Source organism: Canis lupus, chromosome 14 (assembly GCF_003254725.2).
Source record: "Canis lupus dingo isolate Sandy chromosome 14, ASM325472v2, whole genome shotgun sequence".
Lineage (NCBI taxonomy): Eukaryota > Metazoa > Chordata > Mammalia > Carnivora > Canidae > Canis > Canis lupus.
Genome location: NC_064256.1, coordinates 13,745,821 through 13,765,922, shown reverse-complemented (window position 1 = coordinate 13,765,922; position 20,102 = coordinate 13,745,821). Strand labels below are relative to the sequence as shown.

Sequence of the window (20,102 nt, the reverse complement as noted above, 5' to 3'; positions counted from 1 at the left end):
GGGGAAGGCTGTGTGTATACTGAGAGGTAAGGGGTATATGGGAATATCCTTGTCTTCTACTCAATTTTGCTATGAACCTACAGGGGCTATGAAAGAGTATGTACATATATACAGATATAGATCTATCTATATATCTACATATATAAATATATAGATAGGTAGATAAAGTTCTACATAAAATGTGTGGGATTGCAGTAAACAGAACTCAAAAAAATTTATAGACCTATTCTTTGAAAAACTTAAATTGATAAAAACTATCCCAAATGATGAAGGAGGAAAAAGAAAAATAATAATGATTTCAGGAATGAAAGACAAACATTAAAAGCTTAATAAGGGAATATTACAAATACTTTTGCCATCAATTTGACAGCTTAGACAAGTACGAATTCCTTGAAAAACAAACTACCAAAGTACACTCAATAAAAAAATAACCTGAATTTCTTTTATCTAATAAAAAAATTGAATTCATAGTTGAGAATTTTCCAACAAAAAAAAATTCCAGGACCAGATAACCTTGTATCAATTCTATCAAACATTTAAGAAATAAAACTTTTCCAGAAAATGTAAGTGGAAATATGTTCCAGCATTTTACGAGAGCAGCATTACCCTGACTCTAAAACCAAAGACATGAAAAAGTAAAAGACCAACATTCCTTGTGTATATATACGCAAAAAAAATCCTCAAAATTTCAGGTAAAACCAGAAAAGGAAAAAAAATCCAAGCACTTTAAACAGTTTAGCAAAATACATTCATTCAACATTTTTTAAAGATACATGCTAACTAGAGCATTAAATACAATATAATTAATGCCTTAAAATTTGTATGTATTAGTGTGCAGAAGATTTATATATGGCCATTCAAGACCAACAAATCCATCTTTATTGAAGAGTTTTTTAGTACTTAACAAACCAGAAAATTTCCAGAAACTTTCTTACATACAGAAAAATTTTGAAGCATTAGAATCAAATTCACCAGTTATACATTCTGGATTACAGATATTTGGTATTCTCATCCTTTCTTGTTTAAGAGAAAAGTAAGATCTGTTTCACTGCTATTTATCACACTTTAATTTTTATCTCACGAGGGCAAATATTCCTAGTGCCAAACACCTAACAGGACTGAGATCTGTTGAATATGGACAATTGCATGTGCAAAACCAAAATATGCCTGAATACTTCCCCTTTTTAAGATTATTTTTTTTAGAGTGAGAGTGTGCAAGTAGGGGGAGGAGCAGAAGAGAGGGAGGGAGGGCGAAATATCTCAAGCAGACCCTGGACATGCATGGGGCTTAATCTTATAACCCTGAGATTGTGATCTGAGCTGAAACCAAGAGTCAGATGCTTAAACTGAGCCACCTAGCAGTCTCTTCCTGAACACTTAAAAAAAAAAAAAAAAAAAGTATTTGAGAGTAAGCAGGGGGAGGGGTACAGAAAGAGGGGGAGAGAATGACTCTCAAGGGGACTCCCTGCTAAGTGCGGAGTCTGACCTGGGGCTCCATCCCACAACCCTGGGATCATGACCTGAGCTAAAATCAAGAGTCTGACGCTCAACCTACTGAGCCACCCAGGTGCTCCCATGAACACTTTTATTTATTTATTTTTTTTTTAAAGATTTTATTTTTTATTTATTTATTCATGATAGTCACAGAGAGAGAGAGAGAGAGAGAGAGGGAGAGAGAGGCAGAGACGCAGGCAGAGGGAGAAGCAAGCAGGCTCCATGCACCGGGAGCCCGACGTGGGATTCGATCCCGGGTCTCCAGGATCGCGCCCTGGGCCAAAGGCAGGCGCCAAACCGCTGCGCCACCCAGGGATCCCCATGAACACTTTTAAAACTATGAACTGTGACCTATTAGCAGATTTAGTATCAATTTACAGTATTTTTAAGATGACAATAGAATAATATAGAAATACTGGCATGAATCATATTAAGGATCAGCAATATTTCATGAGACTTGTTTCAGATATACATTTATATACACAGCGTACAGATAGAAATGATACAACGGTGCATTCAGAAACTATAATGTCCTTGTGAGTTTACATTTATTTCTATATACAATCCAAAAAATCTGCAAAGTGCATAAAGGTAGTTTATATGTATTTAGCTTATTTCAAATAAGGAATACTCACCCAACATTTTATAAAAATTTGGAAATAGACATTTGGAGGGTTTGGGTTTTTTTTTTTTTTTCTTTTATACTTGTAAATAAAAACACTGAAAGTATTAATAGTTCAAATTTAAGTCCTAAGTAATTTGCCACTTTCTACAAATTGTTCCTATCTTATATAAATGTGTATTAAAAATATAAAATTCATAAAGACTTCAAGTATCTGTGCATATAACATGCATATATATGGGGGTAATCATGATGTAAAATGTTTCTTATTGTAAAATTGCTCAAGAGTTCAAAAGATAGTCCAAATGTCAGTCTTACCAGCAAACATGCTTTATTGGCAACCAGAAGGTCTTTCATCTACCTATTTTACTAAGTTACTCTCCTATTTAATAATTTCTCAATAATTTTCCAAACCCTTTCAGATAAACTGCAACTTGTTTATATAGTGTGCAAGGTCCTATCTGAACTTGCTAATTTTTCCTGCTTCATTTCTTATTGTTTTCCCACTCAAAAATGTATCATATTATAGAAAATTTCCCAAACATGCCAATTTACTTATGGCTACATGTCTTTATATACACTCTTACAAAATTTTCTTTTTAGATTTCAGTCATTTAAGGATTGAGGGAAGAAACAGCAGACCACAAAAAAATACACGGACATGAAAACCATGAGAAAACTAAGAGATGAGAGAAGTTGCAGAAGAAAACAGGTAAATTAAAGGAGGAAATGAGCAACTGCTGACAACCAAAATAACTGGTTTTAAAAACAATTAACTCCATTTGGCAAATCAGTCAGTAGCTTTCTACCTCATAGGTTCAAGAGTGAATGGGAAGCATAAAAGTGGAGATGTGGGAAGTCAGGATGATACAAATATTGGACAGTAATTAGGGAAGGATATAGATTAACAGAGATTTTATTGTATTTAAAGAACGGAGAGCCTCGATTCTCTGTAGAGGCTTTAAGAAGGAAGCTAATGTTTGAAAAGGAAGAGACAAGATATAGCAACGTTAAGTCTAACACTGTAATGCCTGATGCACTTACTTAGCAAACCTTTTGAGGTTAGGCCAGAAAGTCATAGTGTGCATGTGTAGCAAGATTTTGTTATAACGCTGTCTGGGGCAATTGAAAGAAGCATATTATATATACTAGAAGCTTCTCAAGATTTAATCTAATTATTCCTTCAGAATGAAAAAAGTATCTGGTAAAAAGCAATAGCAATCAAAGAAGAAAAAATAAATAAATTTATGCCATCCTCCCAGGAACAATTTTTTACCTTGTGAGTTAAATAACAGAAACATGAACACAGTACAAAGGCTTACCCTTAAGATATTCTGGCAGTAATTATTTTCTGCTTGATAAGAAACAAAACAGCCTTGATCACTTTAATTAGTTTAAAAATCAAGAAAAATAACATACCGCATCTTTTATAGAAGTGCTTGATTTCTTAAGTAAATATAGTTCTTTTTTCTTCTGTTCAATGTAGTATCTAATGTCTTCATTATAAAAAAAAAAAAAGGTTAAAGATTAGCATTTTTCCTCTGGAATTAAACACTGCTATTTTCTTAATACTAGAGTTAGGTGAAAAAATTACCACTTTAGGTATCTCTTGCTATCAGAATTCTCCTTGTGTAAAACCAGGAACCAAGAGCACAAATTAATACTTTTAACAAATACTATCAGAAACTGATAAAATTCTTACCATCAATATGAAGAATTTTTACTCCCCATGATAAAGCATTTGATAATATACTATTTGAAGGAATAAAATCCTGTAAAATAAAAAAAAAAGGTTTAACAGTTTTCCTAGAAAATTACTGATTTAAATGAGTTAAATTTTAAAAATTATTTGAAGGTTAATGTCACTGAGGCAAGTATTCAGAATAGACTCTATATAGTTACAATAGCAATCCATATATGGTTTTTCTTCTGGAATTTCTTTTTTTTTTTCTTTTGGAATTTCTAAGTTAATCCTGTTTAATATATTCTCATATACTTGACAATTAACATTAACTGTAGCCATACAGTTAACAATTTTAAGACATTTCATTTAAAAATGCAAAAATGCCATAAGCTTCATACATCTCCAGTAATATTTTAAAAGGCCACAAGATGGAGATGTTTCTTCATGAAAAGTAGATTCTGTTCTTTGTAAAATGAAATACATGATGATATTTAGGCTTTTCCTATTAAAAATGAGGAAAGGAAAATTTCATAATAGTATATTATTATGAAAGTTCTTAATAACAGTATACAGTAAATTTTTAAATTTCATACTTACATGGTCCTTGATAGCTTTTTCAACTAATAATTTTCCTCTACTTAAACACACCTATAAAAATCCCAGAGATCAAACATTAAAAAGTTACAATTCATTGGGGAATAAATATAAAATAGCTAGACTAAATTGATAAATTTTAATATAAAATTTAAAATAGACAAAGTTTGTTTGTACAAGTCTTAATGACTATCAACACAATAAATGTATAGAAAAAGGCAATTTCCCTAGGGCCTTTATAGTAAGTAATAAGCTCTATTAAAAAGTGCTCTTTTTTTTGGTAAAGCAACTAAACAATTGAATGATAACAAACATCAGTTCTGTAGTAAAATGTCTGTAATTAAGGAGTAAGTTTAGATTCTAATTTCATATTCAAATGAAGATGTGAGAATATGACTAAATCAGACATTATTTTTATATGGTACTTCACATTTTAAACAGAACTCTGAAAAGCAACTAAAATGATACAAAAGCAACCATTTGGAAATAGCCACTAGTATAATCTCAGTTCTCCAAAAAAGCACTAAAGTGAAAAAATACATAAGCCTTCCTTGACTTTTCTTCTTGTATGTATTTCTATTTTTCCCTCTCCCCAATTTATCTTTCACTCTATTTTCTAACTTGTCAATGAAGTAACAGAGATATGGTATCAGTAACTAAAACAGGGGCTGGCAAATATTTTCTGTAAAGGGCCAGATAGCACATGTTTTAGACCTCTGCATCTGTCCTATCGAATACCTCCTTTATAGCAGGAAATCAACCAGTTAATATGTAAAGTAAATGAACAGGTCTGGGTGTATTTCAATAAAACTTTATTTATGGATATTGATATCTGAATTTAAATGTCACAAAATACTTTCAATGTTTGCGCAAGCATTTGAAGATGTAAAAACCATGCTTAGCTCAAGGCTGTAAAAAAAAAAAAAAAAAAAAAAAAACTTGGCCCATGCCATAGTTTGCTTACTCCTGCTGTGAAACAAAAGGTTTCCACTTCTACTTTAAATAATAATATGCTCTTACTTGCTAGTTGTTTGTAAATAACTCTTAAAAATAAAAGCCATCCTAAAAGGCAAAAGTGTTAATTTAGCAGAATATAACCCCAATATTAGGAGAAAAATCACCTTTCCCTAAGACAATAACCTTATTAATGATTGGAAAGCCACCCATATGTAGATACTGTTCTACCTAAGTAAACTCTGCATCCAGTCTACTCTTGAAAACCATGAGATCCTCAGGCTATATATAGCCTTTCTGAACGTCTCAAAGTGCATTGAAGAGACTTACTGAATCTGGAGATTTAAATGAACTTCCATCATGGCTGGGATGAGGTGAAGTGGTTTCTGCAGTATATACAGATTCTGGACTTGGTACAGGAGAAATTCTTCCCAATGTTTGTGCAAATTTAGCTTCCTTTTTATTTGAAATAAGGTAACTGATATCTTTGCTAAGAAATTCTTCAACTCGCTAAAGGAAAACAAAGTATTTTCAAATAAGCCATATAAACCATTAACTATTTCATATTTCAGGTACAGTGTAAAATACCAATTTGATGCATTTCAATATTTTGTAAATTAGTGTTTTTTTATATAGTATTCTGAATTTGAGTTCTGAGGAAGTACAATGGGAGTTCCAATAACAACCAGCATATGCTAGATACTATTATTTTTTAAGATTTTATTTATTCATTCATGAGAGACACAGATTGAGAGAGAGAGAGAGAGGCAGAGACATAGGCAGAGGGAGAAGCAGGCTCCTCTCAGGGAGCCCGATGTGGGACTCGATCCCTGATCCTGGGATCGGGCCCTGAGCCAAAGGCAGAGGCTCAACCACTGAGCCACTGGGCATCCCTAGATACAATTTTTAAGTACTTTATATATCCCAATTAATTTAATCCATATAACAGGGCAGCCCAGTGGCTCAGTGGTTTAGCACCACCTTCAGCCCAGGGCGTGATCCTGGAGACCTGGGATCAAGTCCCACATCAGGCTCCTGCATGGAGCCTGCTTCTCTCTTTGCCTGTGTCTCTGCCTCTCTCTCTCTCTCTCATGAATAAATAAATAAAATCTTTTTTTTTTTAATAAAATCTTTAAAAAAAAAATCCATGTAACAACCCCATGGTATAATATTACTAATATCCACATTTTATGGAAAAGAAAATTAAAGAGAAGTGATATGACTTGGTTGAGGTTACATCATAGTAAATAACAGAATTTGAACACAGACATTCTGATCCAAGTCCACGCTCTAATGCACTACTGTCCAGTAAAACATACTATAATGATGTTAATGTTCTTTTATCAGCAATGTCCAATATGGTAGCAACTCGCCACATGTGGCTACTAAGCACTTAAAATATAACAAAGGTAACAAATGTGATTGTGCAATTGAATTTTTTTACTCAATACAGTATTCATTAAATTTAAATAGCTGATGGCTATAATATCAGGCAGGATAGTTCAAAATCAGTTAACATCTTTCTATAAGACTTTAACAGGAAGAAGGGGACCTTCACCCTCAGAGTATAAGACTGAAGATAATTTCCCTACTAAAATGTTTGGAAATCCCTGCTTGTATCCTGAATTTATAAACACAAGTACCAGGTGTCAATGTTATCAAAGATCATTCATATTGAATGGTAGGAAAATTAAAGCAGAAATAAATCTGTTTGCAAATCATTAACTATTTGCACAAATGAAAGATTTCTAAAATATTTTAAACAGCTATATATTTAATTTCTATTGGATCTCATCACATAAAAGGTAACACTAAAAAAAATGAAGCAAAATATTTAACAGATAAATAAATTCCATCTAAGTGTTAAGTAAATTTGCTGCTTACACCAGTGGCCCTCTTGCTACTTCTCTTTGCTCTGAGTAGCATTTTCATCAACCAGTACAAGATACCACATTTACTTATTTCAAGGATTATAAATGGGCAGAAGACGTGAACAGACATTTCTGCAAAGAAGACATACACATGGCCAACAAGCACATGAGAAAATGCTCCGCATCACTTGCCATCAGGGAATACAAATCAAAACCACAATGAGATACCACCTCACACCAGTGAGAATGGGGAAAATTAACAAGACAGGAAACAACAAATGTTGGAGAGGATGTGGAGAAAGGGGAACCCTCTTGCACAGTTGGTGGGAATGTGAACTGATGCAGCCACTCTGGAAAACTGTATGGAGGTTCCTCAAAGAGTTAAAAATAGAGCTACCCTATGACTTACAAGGTCTTACAAGGGCCAACAGGAATATAAATGCACAATTTACACATTAAATGCTTTCTTCATTTTGTGGCCTCAGCACCGCCAGAGGTTCTAATTTTTCAAAAGGAACCACTCTCCCACATATTTTTTAAAAATTGTGATAAAAATACTTATTAAATTGACCGTTTTAACCATTTTTAAGTATGCAATTCAGTGGCACTGAGTACAAGTACAATGTTGAACCATCACCACTACACATTTCTAAAACTTTTTCATCATCCTAAGCTAAAACTCTATTAAACAGTAACTCCCCATTTTCTCCTCTTCCCAGCCCCTTTTGTGTCCTACTTTGCTTCTACACATTTAACTATTCTAGATAATTTATATAGGTCAAATCCTGTACTCGTCTTTTTGTGTCTGAGTTATTTTGCTCAGCACAGTGTTTTCAAGGTTCATGAATGTTTTAGCAAGGGATTACTTTTCAAGGTTGAATAATATTCCATTGTACGTATAGACATTTTGTTCATCCACTGATCTGAAGATGAAAATCAGGGTTGTTTTCACCTTTTGTCGATTGTGAATAATGCTGCTATGCACGGGTATATGAGTATCTCTTCAAGGCCTTGCTCCAATTGTTTTGGGTATAACCTGTTTTCCATAGCAGTTATACCATTTTACAATTCCACCAACCCACAAGGGTTCCAACCTCCACACATCCTTGCCAATACTTACATTTTTTGATACTAACCATCCTAACAGATGTGACATGGTATCTCCTTTTAGTTTTCATTTTTATCTCCCTAATGATTAGGGATGGAGAGCATCTTTTCATGTGCTTGTTAGCTAAGCGTACGTCTTCTTTAGAGAAGTGTCTATTTGAGTCCTTTGCTCATGTTTTAATTGGTTGTTTTTCAATGTTGAGCTATATGAGTTCTTTACCTATTCTGGATATTAATCACCTATCAGATCACCAATATAACATTGTTTCTTGCTATTTCCCTCCACCTAAATCCCAAGCTCAAGTCACATTGTAGTAACTAGCAGTTGCTCCCGTTATACATAGATAAACTTTAAATATATTCTGCCCTCTATTTAGTTTGTCCATTCTACCTGATATATTCCTACTAGACTTTCAAGACTTAGGTTAAACTCTATCTCTGCTATGATTCCTAAAGGCAAAGTTAATCATTTTCTTCTCTGTATTTTTTTTTTTTTAAAGTAAGCTCCATGCCCCACATGGAGCCCAATGTGGTGCTTCAACTTAAAACTGTAAGATCAAGACCCGAGCTGGGAGCAAGACTGAGTCACCCAGGCACCCCTCTTCTCTGTATTCTAATGGCAATTTCTACATAACTTTTGTTAAAGCACTGACAATGCTATATCTGTAAATTATTTAGGTGTCTGATATTCCCACAGACTAACAGCAGTAGATGCATAAATACATCTTATGTATTTTTTGCATCCCCAGCAGCTAAAACAGTGCTACCAAATGAAAGACACTAGTGGATTAATTTTTTAATAAATTTCCACATGACCAAATCATAATTATTCTTCAAAGCTAACTTCAAATTGTGTTTGCACAAGAGCTTCCAAGATTTTCTTAGGTGGAAGTAATTTTTCCTTGTTGATATTATATGTTGTGTTACAATTAATTATACCCATGCAATCTCTACCTAAATCAGAAGTTAAAAGCCGGATAGACCTAAGATTCATTTTTGTAATCTACCAAAACAATACCAAATTCCTTAGTGCTTAGTTTCATCATGGTCTTCAATTTATCAGTTATAGTTGAATTTAGGTCTCTTAAAGAGTAAACCTGAAACTTTTTGAGTCACTCACAGTTACAATGAACATCAAACAAGTAACTGTCTTCAAGTTCATGATAATGCAAGGCATTTATCCTTACATCTTTGTTCTTCTCCAACTGTCTTATTTTAGCCCAGAATGTTTAGATATGGACCTAAATATGGTTGATTCCATGTCCTTTTTAAGATAATTTTGTAACAGCTACATTCATTGCCACTATTGAAAAGATAGTTCCCTATTAAGTCAAATTTCACTGCTGTGTTTTCAGTGGTTGAACTCTCCAGATAAATGGGATATGTTTTCATCAAGAGTAACAAACAAATGCATAAAGTGGACAATTACAGAAAAAGAAAACACTGGTAATAATCTGAAGATAAATTACAAAATGAAGAATCATCCTTTCAAGGAATATCTATTCAACTAAGTATTTCTTGAAGTTGAACCCTAAAACTCTTAGTGTCTACAGCTCAAGATTCCTCTACAATTCATGTAACACATCACCATACAGAAGTCTTTTTTAAAGGAGAGCGACAGTCATGTCTGAAGAACAGAAATTAGGACATCATTGAATTATTGGAAAGATAGTGTAGAGAGGGATTATAAATCGATCACAAAAACAATTTTAAAGGGAAATTAAGAAGTACAGTTAGTAAATGAAATTCAGTTGAAAATCCACAGCTCAAAAAAAGAATGTGAAAACTTATGTTCATAATATGCTCTTTACTTCAGTGGTCTACTTCAAACCATTTCAGGATAAAAATTTGAAGTGTTTAAAACTGAAAGGTCTCCAAACTATTACCATGTGCATAAGTGAATTCAAAACTTGTTTCTTGCAAGTGCCTCAGGAACTGCTGTGAGAAGAAAAGGAGGCAGGACAACCATCTCTGTACTAACTAGAACCATTTAGTTTAGGTAGAAGTTTCCTTTTACTGGCTTTATATATTAGACTCCTGAATGATTTTGCTTGAAGGGTTCCACTACCAAAAATATAAATCTAAAATCACTGATTTAGGGGCACCTGGGTGGCTCAAGTCAGTTAAGCACCTGCCTTCAGCTCAGGTCATGATCCCAGAGTCGCAGGATGGAGCACAACATCAGGTGGCCCCGCTCAGGAGGGAGTCTGCTTCTCCCTCTGACCTTCCCTCCCCTAGTGCTCTCTCATTCTCTCAAATAAAAAAAAAAAAAAAAAAAAAAAAAAAATTAAAAAAATCAAATAACTGATTTAGATCATAAAGATTAATGGGTTATTCATCATATTTGAGAAAGCTGTGAAACTGTATCAGCTACTTTGTAGCCATTAATTGGTCGGACAAAAATGGTAGTAGCATGTTAAATCTGGGAATTAGGAGGCTAATCCTACACTAGACCAGTCATTTCACTTCTCTGGACTCTTAAGCTCTTAATTTCTAAAATAAGGAATCTTTATTCAAAGGTGGCAGGCCTACAAAACATGATTTTTAGGAATGCAGTCATATGGTTATTATGATACATGTTACTGCTATGACAAATGTACGATGTTTTAAGAAAATGAGTTAAGAAGGGCACCTAGGTGGCTCAGATCATTAAGTGTCTGCCTTTGGCTCAGGTCATGATCTCAGGGGCCTGGGATCAAGCCCTTCATCAGACCCCCCTGCTCAGCGGGGAGTCTGCCTCAGCCACAGGGCTGCACTGCCCCTGCCCCTGCATGCTCATGCTCTCTCTCTCTCTCTCTCTCTCAAATAAATAAAATCTTAAAAAAAAAAAGAAAAGAAAAAAGAAAATGAGTAACAAAAAGTAAAGTGAACAACTTTTCAAAGATAAGTGAAGATCACATCAATAAACAATACCAAGAAACTTTCTACATGTTCTGCAGATTTCTATTTTAGGAATGCCAGGATTCTTTCATATTCAAAGATGCTAACCTCAACAAATTCAAAGTACAGCACAAACCTTTTTTAAGAAACAGGAAGAATTAGGAAGATTGAACTCTTAACCCCACTTGTTAAAATTTTCTTTCTTATTTACACAATGTTTAAGGTAGAGAGTTTTCAAAATTCTTAAACCCAAATTCTGTTCCCTTAATGACATTAAGACTGTTACCACTCAGAGTAATTTAACTCTTTGTGGTTCTAAGAGGTTCTCTATGTTATGCAAATAACATTCTTCCTGTTATGCAAGTCCAGACAAATTTATGTAGTTTCCCAACAATCATAATCAAGGAGTTATTGCTATCTGGAGGACATACAAACATTACAACGAGGCAATCAAAGGTTCCACCAGGACAAGGGAGGAAGTCACATTTCCCACACTTTGTGAACTTTACATTAGACTCAAAATCACAGAAACCTGAAAATCGTATTAGGCTACAAAAGGTTAAAACAAAGTTTCTCATTAATGTTAAACAGCTGATAAAAATTTTAAGCTAGGTGGTTACGTTTCCCAAAATGATGATCTAAAATGATTATATATTAGAAAGTACTAGTTATAAGCTTTCATTTTTTTGGTCAAAGTGTATAGTTTTGACTTACCCCTCCCAGATCCTGAATGTCCTTTTGGAGTTTTTCAGATACGGTGACAGAAGGTAAGTCAATGTAAAATATTTTTCCCCAGAGTGGCTTATATTTGTATTTTTCTGGTTTGTTATCAGTTTTCATAGATTTCATAGATCTGTTTTTTTCATTTTTGACTTGGATTCCACCTGTTGTTTAAAAAAAGTAGAATCAGATCATGATTTATGTGGACAGAAAATTTCTCTTTTAAAAATACTTTTTATACAGTCATCATTTCATAGAGGGGGAAAAAATCTTTATAATACCACCAATTAAACACTCAATAGCATTTTACTGTATTTCTTCGTAGTATCACTTAGGATAAAACCAGAATACCATATTTGTTTTAACAGATCCCATACTGTAAAATAATCATCGTTCACAGCCTATAGTTGAAGCTGCAGGAAATATTCACGCATTTGTTCATGTTTTTATGTATTACAGTGGAACTATATAAAACCTTTTGACAGACCTTCCTCCTTGGGATGTAAACTCCAAGGGGTATTTACTCAAGAAATATTTACGGGACATCTGCCATTCTGTTTAACACTTACCAACACACACACAAAAAAAACCCTCTGTTACACATGATAATCTAGTCCTCAAAAGGTTCTAAGGCTTAGTTTCCTGTAGTCTGTCTACACATTAATGACTAAATGATCCGTTTGAAGAGCCAGAGCACCATTCACTTCATTATTTCCCTTGAAAACAGACCTGAGACCTAAACAAGTGCTTTGAAAATTAACTTTGGGAACACAATCTGTTCTTAAGCTGAAAATCCCTATATATGTACGACATACATATTCCAGACATATTACAAAGAAAGAAAAAAACAATTCGGAAGCTGTAGCCTTTTACCATACAAAGTAATCGAAAATGGAAATTTGTTTTCGTTTCTATTATGTTGAAAACAGACACCTTCTACGTGTGTATTTGAAAGACAGTCTCTTAACTTACTGAGCGCGGAAAAATAAATTTAAAGAATACGACCAAAAGCCCACCCACCACCATGGAATTGGATCAAGAGCCTAAAAGCCGCGCGCACCCCTGCTTTGCAACTGGAGGCTGCAGCCGCCGCAGCCTCAAGGGCCCGAGCCGAGTCGCAGCTCCCGGGGCCGCACATTGTTTCCCCTCTTACGGCCCAAGCACCACCGGCAACTGGGGGCCGCGGCTGGAGCGCGAAGCGCGCGAGGGGCCCGGTTGGGAGCCCTTCCCCGTCGGAGGCACAGCCCTGGACCGAGCCTTCCTTCAGGCCACCGAGAAGGACGCACAAGCCAGAAAGGAAAAGAACAGGGGCCTGGGGTCGGGGGAGAACTCTGAAACAACCCACGGCGGAACCACGAGGGCGGGAAAGGATTAAAGGGACTGCAGCGGAGGAGGGGCTTCATACCCTGGAGATGTCCTTTGCTGTGGATCCTCATGGCTCCGGCGTTCATGGCAGCCGCCCGGCACCTACATGCTGGGTTCGGGAGTGACGCGCCGGGCGGCCGCGGAAACACACCTCGTCGGGGCCGCCCGAGCCGCCGGCCGCCGCTCCCCCTGCCGCAGACCACCACACCCACGCAGCCGAGCCGCCGCGTCTGCCGTCCGGGTTTCCGGGCCCGGCTCGGACCCCAAGGCGCCGAGGAGGAAGAGGCCGGGCGCAACCGAGAGGGCTGCGGCGGTTGAAGATTTGAAAACGCGTCACGCGGCCGCGGCGCCCGGACGCGCGCCCCGCCCCCTCTCGCGCCGCGCGCCGCGCCCCGCCTCACGCTCGCCCCCACGTGCCCGCCTCCGCGCGCCGCGCGCCGCCCCTCCCCCACGGCGCTTTCCCCTAGGCCTTCGCCCCGGCTCGTCGCCCGCGGCTTGGGCTTCCTCAGCTCGGCTGGAGCGTCCTGGCGACTCCTTGTGCCCTAACGTGGTGACTGCAGTTAGCCCCGGGGGCTAGCCCAGCCCGCCGCCGCCTGGGTCGTTCCCGCCTCCTAGGGTTGCCGCGACCGCGCGCCCTCCGGCTGCCTCCTTCACCAGGTACGCTTCTGGGCCGAGGGTCGGCGGTCCCGGCGGCTGAAGGCGAGGCGGCTTGTGGCCGGACCGGGGCAGCCTCCGGCCGGGCGGGCCTGCTCAGAGCCCCCGCGGTGGGCAGCGAGGCTTTCCTGCAGTCACCGCGGAGCTTGCCGGCGGGAGACAGGCCGCTGAGGGGCTCCCGGGGCGGCGGCGGGGGCGGGGGCGGGGGTCGTCGGCCGGTCGGCGCCTCCCAGCCTAGAACGAGTTCTGGGCGCCTGGGGCCTTCGGTACCTCATCGTGTGCTGCTCCTTTGACTCCTGCGTGCACAGACCTGTTCTCGTTTTATCGTGAAGTTTATTTCAACAATAATAGGAAGTGAAATTTGAGATCTCAAGTCTTAGGGTTTGGGGTCTGGACCCACCATTTAGCAGCAGCGTCTAACTGTGGTTAAATTACCTAATCCCATGGAGTCCCAGCTTTTTCACTTGTAAAATGGTGATACTGATGGGATTATATTAAGGATCACGTTAAAATATTTTGTAAAGTAAGTTTTTGTTTTTTTTTAAGTGGAGGGGGAGAGAAAGCTTCACAAAATTGTTTTGGGTTCGTTTCTGCTTATAAACTTGTGAAAGACGAAGAGGATTAGGTTTTGTACTATTTTGCATTCATTAACTTTCGGACATAATAATCACTCATTGTTTAATGGTGATTTAATTAACTGATTTTTTTTTTTTTTTTAAGAGAGGGAGGAGGAAGAGGGGCAGAAGGTGAGAGACAATGTTAAGCAGGGGGCAGCGGTTTGGCGCCGCCTGCAGCCTGGGGCGTGATCCTGGGGACCCTGGATCGTCCCGCGTCAGACTCTGCTTGGAGCCTGCTTCTCCCTCTGCCTGTGTCTCTGCCTCTCATTCTCTCTCTGTGTCTCTATAAATAAATAAACAAAATCTTAAAAAAAAAAAAAAAAGAATGTTAAGCAGGCTCTAGGCCCTGCATGGAGGGGTGTGTGTGTGTCCCGTTTGTGTCGTTCTCCCCTCCCCCCCACCATGGGCTGAGATCGTGACCTGAGGAAAAATCGAGTCATCAGCTTTACCAACTGAGCCAACCAGATGCCCTTAATGGTTGATTTTTAAACTCATAGAGGTCAGAGAAGTTAGTGCCGATATCACTTTAACAAGTATGTACTTTAAAGCATAGACAGGGATGTATTGTTATAACCCTTAACAGAAATGCGGAACACAAAGAGGTAGGTGGTCCAGGTTTGCTAAGGGAAATGAGAGTTTAGTTGTGAATGGCTTTAAGTTGAAGGACCTAGGGAGAGAAGCGTGGGACTATCATTTATAAGGCAGTTGGTAATATTTGTCTGTAACTCAGGAGAGGTGGGGGGACGGTAAAGAGAGGAAAAAGATTGATTTGAGAGGCATACAGACCCTCACCCTTGGGGGGATGCTTAAGAGGTTATCAGCTCTTGATAGGCAGGAGGAGGTGTAGTGTTTTTTTTTTTTTTTTTTTTTTTTTAGGGATTTTATTTATTTATTCATGAGAGACACACAGAGAGGCAGAGGGAGAAACCGGCTCCCTGCAGGGAGCCTGACTGGGACTCGATCCGGGTCTCCAAGATCATATCCCGGGCTGAAGGCGGCGCTAAACCACTGGGCCACCAGGGCTGCCCGAGGAGGTGTATTTTGAACAAAACATTCATCATTAGATGATCTATTTGGGGAAAACAACCTATTTTCAAAATGTAAACTCCCAAAAAAGTACAAGATTTTTTGTTCATAAAAAGTTTTAAGATTGAGAAGCGCAAATGGAGAATGTAGGTAAGTCCTGGGAGGAAATAAAATTGCCCATGACAGCATGTGAAATAAGAAAAGCAGTGATGAGCAGACGATGATGAAGAAATAGAAAGATGGAGAAGAGGGTTTAGAGTTAGGAAGAGAACTGGGAACAAAACTTATCAGAAGTCACAGAATTACAAACGTTGGGATCCTGCAGGCATCGCTGTCTGGCTTTGGGTAGTTTTGAGTTTCCATTTTAATCTGTGAAAAGGAGGTAATTAATATTTCTCAGATAGGTGGATGAAATGAAGCATTCCTGAAAGCTTAATTAGCACACAGAGTGAGAGTCTAATGAGTGCTATCCTTCTGGTGACCTCTGCACTAGCTCCTCCATCTTCAAGAGTTCAAAGGCCAAGACTTGAAAAATAGAGTCAGCTTCCCTCCTACCCCACCATCATGTAGGAATGTGTACAATCTTGCTTTCTCTTTATTGAATACATAAAATCTTAAAAAAAAAAAAAAAAAGATGTCATTGATTTCTTTATTGAAAATTTCAAGGCAGCCTGGGTGGCTCAGCGGTTTAGCGCCACCTTCAGCCCAGGGGATCCTGGGGACCCGTGATCGAATACCGCATCGGGCTCCCTGCATGGAGCCTGCTTCTCCCTCTGCCTGTGTCTCTGCCTCTCTCTCTGTATTCTCTGAATAAATTAAAAAAAAGAAAAAGAAAAGAAAAGAAAATTTCAGATGACTAAAGTGTAAGGACTAGATAAGAATAAGGGTCTTGAAGGGGAGGAAACAGGTTGAGCATAATCCTGAAAAAATCAGTCAATATAGGGAATTATATTGATAGGAAGGAAGATAGGGTCTTTGGAAGGTTTAGGGGATATGGGAAAGATTTAAACGTATTTCTATTGAACAAAAAATGAAAGCTCATTTTCCAGTGAAAGCTGAGTTAACTTTCTTATTTACTATAATGAGGAAACTAACATTGTTTGTAACCTATGCTTTTAGACACACCCCTGACTGCCTTATAGGTGATAATGCTAAGCTATGAATGAGAAAGTCTTTTACTGGTCAGTGTTAATGATTTTCTAATCTGTAACTCAAGGTTAATTTAAAAAAATACTACTGGAACTCAAATCTTTTAGTAGCTACAGGAAAGACTTAGTCATATATCTATGGCCTGTATGCATAGAAACCCCCTTACCTGTCCTGACAATAATTAGGACTGTTAGTAAGTTAATCAAGTTTGTGTTAAAGTATATCTTAAAGTATGCTTTAGGTGAAGGATATACATTCAGGAAGAACTGAATGGGGGAGAGGGCAGGGTTATTTATGTTGAGAAGTTTAAAAAGTTCTTTTAAACAAAGTTGGAAAACATTGAGCAGAATTATGGTTTAGTTAAGTGAACATTTGGCTGTCAATTAGGATAAATGAATTTCATTCAGTACTGGCTCTATTTCTAAGAAGTTTTATTACCTTGGGCAATTTCACCTCCTCTAGTACATTGTAAATGAAGACCGTATCTGCTCAGTCTACCACATATCTTTTTGTGATTATCAAATGAGGCCTAATCTCCTTTTTCAGACCACCTCATACATATGTCCAAATTTAAATTTTTTATTTTACAGCCTAGACAAATGAATGGATTTGTTCATTCTTGTGTACTCCTCATCACTTTCCTATTATCTTTTGCTTAAGCTTCTCTACCTATTCCTTTTCCCTGTTCATAGCAAGCCTAGCTTAGATTGAGCCTGTATCTCCTCATTTGGAGCCTTCCATAAAATTCCTATTTGATTCATATGCTAACTATTGATATATTATTTTCTGAAATATGTTCTCTTGCTATTTTTAAAATTTAGTTTTCATATTTTATAGTCTCAATACCCTGGTGAGTTGGAGGACAGAAGGGTTTTTGAAGGTTAAGTTGTTCATTTTGTAGGCTAATCATATGAAAAGATAGCTGTGGCACTGAAGTGCCTGTGTCAGGTGATGGTAAGCTCAGAAACCCTGGAGAATTCAGTGTTTCAAGGTCTTGAGCATAACCTCAATGAAGGGTAAAAATTGGAGAATAAGCAAGACAGGAAGATTCAGAATTTGAAAGTGGATTCCCTGAGATGATCTAATTCAGAGGCCACTGTGGCATCTGTAGGAACTGTTAAAGATAATGAGCTGGTTCAGAGGTGATATATCATGTTCCGAACTAGACTAAATTACTTAAGGTTAGTAAAGAATACGTATATACTATTTGGCCATGACTATAAAATAATCTACCTACTTGTCCCACTTCTTTTCTTCTGCATTCATTGAGCACCTACCATGTGCTATGCTCAGTGAGATTGGTTTACATAAGATCCCATAAAAATTTCATTATGTAAATTTTAAAATTTTCTAATACAGTAGTCCCTACTTATCCTAGGTTTCAGTTTCCTCTGTCAACCATGGTCCAGAAGCAGATGATTTTCCTTCTGACCTATTGTCAGAAGGTCAACAGTAGCCTAACACTACTTCATTTACCTCACTTTATCTGATCATGCAGACATTTTATCATCTCAGATTATTATAAGGAGGGCAAGTACAGTACAGTAAGATATTTTGAGATCTATTGTCCAATAGACCACATTCACATAACTTTTATTACTGTATATAATTATAATTGTGTTTTTAGTTATGTTAATTTCTCTATGTGACTAGCTTATAAATTAAACTATCATAGGTGTGTATGTATAGGAAAAAACATGTTGAGTTTGTTACTATCTGGGGTTTCAGGTATCTACAGGGGCTCATGGAATAATATATCCCTTGGCAGATGAGGGAGTGCTACTGTACTTTTAAGGGTCTACATACAGTAAAATGGACCCATTTTAAGTGTTCATATTGAATTCTAATAAGTATGTATATCCCATGTAATTACTACCACAATCAAAATATGGAACATTTCTGTCTTAGAAGGTTATTTCATTCTTCATTTCAATTTTCCATCCCATCAGAGGTAACTACTTTTTGCTATAGTTTGATTTATATCTGATACAGTTTTTCCTGTATTTCAGCTTAATATAAGTGAAATCATATAATTTATATGTTGTAGCTCTGAATTATTTTGCATAACAGAAACCTTTTATGATTCATCCACATTGCCATATACATCAGTAGTTCATTCTTTTTTATTGCTGGGTAGTATCCCATGGTGTGAATACACTGTACTTGTTGATTTAGATTTCGGTGGTTTCTCGTATTTGGCTCTTATGAATAACGCTGGTATGAACAGCTCCTTTTGTGGGCCTTTATTTTTCCTAGAATTGTTGGACCGTATATTTACTGAATGTTCAACACCATAGAAATTACTTAAATTTTTAATCCTCTCCTCCAGCAACATATATAAGTCCCATTTGCATCCCGGTCACTTTTCATTTTTTTTTTTTTTGTAGAATCTGTGTCTAGTTTTGGTATCAGGGTAATAAGGGCCTCATAAAATTTATTTGGAAGCTTCCTTTCCTCTTCTGTTTTTGGAATAGTTTGAGGACAGTAGGTATTAAGTATTCTTAAAATGTTTGGTAGAATTCACCTGTGAATACATCTGATTCTGGACTTTTGTTTGTTGGAAGTTGTTTGATCACTGATTCCATTTTATTACCAGTAGTTGATTTGTTCAGATTTTCTATTTTTCATTCAATTTTAGAAAATTGTATATTTCTAGGAGCTTATCCATTTCTTATACGTTGTCTAAATTACAAGTATATAATTTTTCATAGTATTCTCTCAGAATTTTTTTGTATCTCTGTGTGTCAGTTGTTGCTGGTCTTTTATTTATCATTTTCTGTTCTCTCTTTTTCTTATGATTTGGGCTAAAAGCTTATCAATTTTGTTTGTATTTTCAAAGAACCAGCCCTTGGTCTCATCGATTTTTTTTTTTCTAGTTTCTATTTCATTTATTTGTGCTTTGATCTTACATATATCCTTTCTTTTCTTCTTGGACTTTGTTCTTATTCTCCTAGTTTCTTTAGGTGTAAGGTTGGATTATTTTTTGATACTTTTCTTGAGGTAGGCCCCTGTCATTATAAATTTACTTCTTAAAACTGCTTTTGCTGTGTCCCAGATATTTTGGACCATTATATTTTTATTTGTCTATAGACGTATTTTTTTAATTTCCTCTGATTCCTTGGTGTCCATTGGCCATTTAATAGTGTTTTGTTTAGCCTCCATGTGTTTTTGTTTTCTTGCGATTGATTTCTAGTTTCATACTGTTGTAGTTGGAAAAGATGCATGATATTTCAGTCTTCTTAACTTATTAAGACTTATTTTGTGGCCTTAATGTGATCTATCCTGGAGAATTTTCCACGTGCACTTAAAAAGACTGTGTATTCTGCTTTTGGATGTAATGTTCTATATGTATCTGTTAAGGTCCA

At 37.1% G+C, this 20,102-nt stretch overlaps 2 protein-coding genes across 10 annotated transcripts in view; one reads left to right on the top strand and one right to left on the bottom strand.

Annotated features, from left to right (window-relative positions):
* DBF4 (DBF4 zinc finger) overlaps positions 1 to 13,661 on the bottom strand; it is a 36,109-nt gene extending 22,448 nt beyond the window's left edge. The window contains exons 1-6 of one of the 2 annotated variants that reach the window (XM_025471476.3): positions 13,332 to 13,661; positions 11,921 to 12,090; positions 5,679 to 5,858; positions 4,398 to 4,448; positions 3,819 to 3,888; positions 3,536 to 3,612 (exon numbers count right to left, since the gene is read on the bottom strand). In XM_025471476.3, the coding sequence (XP_025327261.1) occupies positions 3,536 to 3,612; positions 3,819 to 3,888; positions 4,398 to 4,448; positions 5,679 to 5,858; positions 11,921 to 12,090; positions 13,332 to 13,377 (594 nt within the window). In that variant the 5' untranslated portion in view covers positions 13,378 to 13,661. The remainder of the gene's footprint in view (positions 1 to 3,535; positions 3,613 to 3,818; positions 3,889 to 4,397; positions 4,449 to 5,678; positions 5,859 to 11,920; positions 12,091 to 13,331) is intronic. The other variant, XM_025471477.3, reaches the window with a different exon arrangement.
* A 55-nt stretch (positions 13,662 to 13,716) lies between these two features.
* The window catches only part of SLC25A40 (solute carrier family 25 member 40), a 50,593-nt gene continuing 44,207 nt past the window's right edge, over positions 13,717 to 20,102 (top strand). For 5 of the 8 annotated variants that reach the window (XR_003145701.3, XR_007401983.1, XR_003145699.3 and 2 more), the window contains exon 1: positions 13,719 to 13,948. The gene's annotated coding sequence lies outside the window, so the exon portion shown is untranslated. Of the gene's footprint in view, positions 13,949 to 20,102 lie in introns of all 8 variants that reach the window. The other 3 variants (XM_025471493.3, XM_025471495.2, XM_025471494.3) reach the window with 2 other exon arrangements.